We start from the raw sequence: 3,705 nt of genomic DNA on the forward strand, positions 1-3,705 counted from the left end.
GAGGAGGAGGAGGAGGAGGAGGAGGAGGAGGAGGAGGAGGAGGAGGAGAGCAAGCATGGGTTTGACAGTGGACACTGTGTGGTTTGATTGTGGAGAGGAGGAACAACGCAGAGACTATGTGGGTGCACTCCGTGCCTGGGTGAGCAGAGGTGATGGTGTTCGGGGTACCCCCAGCGCCTTGCCCGCTCTGGCCGGGGCGGGGTTCGCTGGGAGGGGACCCAGAGAAGGAGCAGGGGGGCTGGCGGGCTGTCAGCTGGCCTTGGGGTCTCATTGGAGGTAGAGCCGTTTGCGGAGGGTGCTCATGATTTCGGGGTTCACTTTCCTCACTCTGCCTTCCTGCACCAGCTCTGCCTCCGCCATGCGCCGGGTCACCTGCAATCACACGTGTCACTGAGGGGACCGCCCCGGGGAGCAGGGCGCCCCCCCTCAGCTGCTCAGCAAAGGCGGGCGCTCCACCACCCGAGCCACAGCGCCACTTCCAGTGTTCTGGGGGTTCCTGGGAGATCAGAGTCTCCCGGACGTTCCTGCCCGGGCTGGCTTTGAACCGCGATCCTCAGATCTCAGCCTCCTGAGTAGCAGACATTTCCGTTTCTTTTTTGTCTGGGTGGGATTGGGCTGGGGTGGGGGTGGGGATGGAGAGAGTCTGGGGGAGGGGGGCTGCTGGGGTCCCACCTTGCTCAGGCCTTGCGCCACCTTCGCCCCACATTACCTCGGTGAGCAGCTCCAGGACGGGCCCTTTCTTCTTGGTGAACACATCCGCCACCGTCTGGATGAAGCTCGAGCCGTCCTTGTCATGCCTGTAGGCGATGTGCCCTGGGGTGGGGTGGGAGAGGAGCTCGGAGGGGGGGCGCTGGCGGGGAGGGGGGAGAGCACCCGCCCCCCCCCCCCCCCGGGCCCGCGGCCAGGGAGCGCGTACCCTCCATGGTGGCGTAGACGTGCACTGTGTCCGTGAACGTCGGGATGGTCTGGGGGTGCTCCTGCTCCATCACGGCCACCTGGTCCCCGCCGATGGCTTCCCCGAGGTCCCTGTGCTCTGGAAACCAAAGAGGAGCGAGCCGCGTCAGAGGGGCCCAGGGGCCGCTGGGGTTGAGGGTACGGGGGAGGGGAAGGGAAGGGCCTGGGGGGGGTGCGCGTGCGTGTGTGTGCATGTATGGGTGTGTGTGTGCGTGTGTGTATGCGTCTGCGCATGTGTGTGCGTGTGCATGTATGGGTGTGTGTGTGCGTGTGTGTATGCGTCTGCGCATGTGTGTGCGTGTGCATGTATGGGTGTGTGTGTGCGTGTGCGCATGTGTGTGTGTGAGCGTGTGTGTGTGTGTGTGCGTGTGCGTGTGCGCGCGTGTGTGTGTGTGCGTGTGTGCATGTGTGTGTGTGTGCGTGTGTGCGTGCGTGTGCGTGTGCGTGCGTGTGTGCGTGCGTGTGTGTGCGCGTGTGCTCTCGCTGGGGCTCAGGATGGAGGAGGGTGGATGAAGGATATGATGGATGAAGGGTACGTCCTATGCCTGTCATCACAGCCCTTGGGGGAGGCAGAGATCGGGAGGCGCGTGGTTTGAGGCCCTGACCTGGGCATGATTTGTGGGAGCCTAATATTACTTGAAAGTAACATGGGGAGCTGGGCGCCGGTGGCTCCCGCCTGTCACCCTCGTTCTTCAGCAGGCTGAGATCTGAGGATCACGGTTCAAAGCCAACCCGGGCAGGAAGGTCCCTGAGACTCTGATCTCCCATGAGCCACTAGAAAACCGGAAGCGGGGCTGCGGCTCAGCGGCGGAGCGCGGCCTGGGGCTGCGGCGCGCAGGGCCCGCGCGCGGCCTGGGGCTGGGCTCCGGGGCTGGGGCCGGGGCGGCCGCGGAGCGCCGCGGGGCGGGCCTCACCTCCCCGGCAGGCCTGCACCATGAACAGCTTGGGCTTCCCCCGCAGCGCCGCACAGTTCTTGTTGTTCAGGGCCGCAAAGAGGCTGTCCAGCTCCACCATCTCCTCGTCCACCCCCTTGAGCAGCCCCTCGTCCCCGTGGGCCATGAGCACCACGAAGGCGCAGCTGACCGGCTCCGCCCAGCCGTCCAGCGTCTCCTGGAATGTTCTCATCTCCTCTAGAAATTGCTGGGAGGGAGAGGTGGGAGGCCTCGCCGTCGGGCCCAGGCCTCGCCCCCCGCCGGCCCCCCAGCCCAGTACCTGCCCAGTGGGGTTCTCCTTCGTGGTGTTTTCAAATCTCAGCTGGCGGAACATGCGCTCCAGGGCGTCCAGATCCGCCTCGGAACCTTCTCGCTCTTCCGTGACGCACAGCGTGAGGGCCAGGCGGGCGCCCGACATGTCGTATGTCTCCTGGGACCCGCACATGACAGTAGCCGTCAGCAGGGCCGGGACAGGCAGGGAGGCGGCGGGCGCGGCCGGGAACGCGCGGGGTGCAGGGGCCGGGAAGGGGGCTCCGTGCTACAGAGCTGGCCTAGCGTGCCTGGGGCCTGGGTTCGATTCCTCAGCGCCACCCGCACAGGAAAATCCGGAAGGGGCGCTGTGGTTCAAGTGGTAGAGCGCCCGCCTTGAGCAGAAGCAGCTCAGGACAGCGCCCAGACCTGAGTTCAAGCCCCAGGTCTGACCAACAACAACAACAAGAAAATCAACAAGAAGAACAGCACGGGGCCTCGGGATCCTGACATTTCAGATTAAATAAAGTAAGTGAGAAACAAGCAAGTATATCCCAAATAGAACACGGAGCGTGGACTACAGAATTATTCGTGACCTGGGCACAGTTCAGACGCAACTGTGAATTGTGTGTGTGTGTGTGTGTGCGTACGTGTGTGCTGGTCCTGGGGCTTCTACACTCTTGCTTAGCGTTGCTGCTCAAGGCAGGAACTCAACCATGGCAGCCACAGTTCCCTTGCCCAGGTTTTTGAGACTTTGCTGGAAATGCGGCTCTCAGATGTGTCTGCCTGGGCTGACTTTGAACTGTGATCCTCAGACCTCCACTTGCTGAGCAGCTGATGAGCTAGATTACAGGAGGATGGCCAGCAGTGCCCGCTCCTCCCTCCTTCCTTCCTTCCTTCCTTCCTTCCTTCCTTCCTTCCTTCCTTCCTTCCTTCCTTCCTTCCTTCCTTCCTCCCGCCTTCCCTCCTCCCTCTCTCTTGCTCTTTCTCTCTCTCTCTTTCTCCCTTCTTTCTTCCTTCTTTTGTGTTCCCTCCCTCCTTCCTTCCCTCCCTCCCTCCCTCCTTCCCTCCCTCCCTCCCTCCCTCCCTCCCTCCCTCCCTTCGTGTTGGGGACCAAACCTGTTGACTCCCATGTGCCAGACAAGAGTTCCACCACAGAGCCGCGTGCCCCTTCTATACTTCCTGAAACATGGAGCCCCTTCCTCCCCACACCTCCCCCTCCCACACCTCCCCGTGCCCCCCTCCACTGCCCCGCGCACCTCCTCCAGAGGCTGAGGCTGGATCTCTGCTTCCATCCCGGCGTGGGCTGGCGGGCGGTGGCTGGACACGGAGCGCGGCTGGCTGTCTGCGTGCTGTGAGGACGGTGGTGGGGAATTGTTCCGGGCACAGGGGGCCCTGCACCCGACGCCCTCGGAGCCGGAGCCGGCAGCTCTGCGGGACCTGGGGGACAGGGTGACTGGGGTGACGTGCTGGGGGGCCGTGAGGAGGGGCCTCAGGGCTCGGGCTTAAGATGAGAGTTCCATGAATGTGAGGAGCATTGCTGTGTGTGAGTGTGTGTGTGTGCGTGCGT

At 63.5% G+C, this 3,705-nt stretch overlaps 1 protein-coding gene across 1 annotated transcript; it reads right to left on the reverse strand.

Moving 5' to 3' along the window:
* Positions 1 to 267: 267 nt before the first annotated feature.
* On the reverse strand, positions 268 to 3,430 carry Casp14 (caspase 14). Its single transcript, XM_042670705.1, has 6 exons — positions 3,395 to 3,430; positions 2,167 to 2,316; positions 1,869 to 2,094; positions 917 to 1,033; positions 710 to 813; positions 268 to 372 (listed from the first exon to the last, which is right to left on the reverse strand). Exons 1-6 carry the CDS (start codon positions 3,428 to 3,430, stop codon positions 268 to 270), a joined length of 738 nt encoding a protein of 245 aa, XP_042526639.1.
* Between the last annotated feature and the right edge of the window lie 275 nt (positions 3,431 to 3,705).

This window comes from Dipodomys spectabilis, unplaced genomic scaffold, assembly GCF_019054845.1.
Source record: "Dipodomys spectabilis isolate Male_0828 unplaced genomic scaffold, ASM1905484v1 ptg000573l, whole genome shotgun sequence".
Classification (NCBI taxonomy): domain Eukaryota; kingdom Metazoa; phylum Chordata; class Mammalia; order Rodentia; family Heteromyidae; genus Dipodomys; species Dipodomys spectabilis.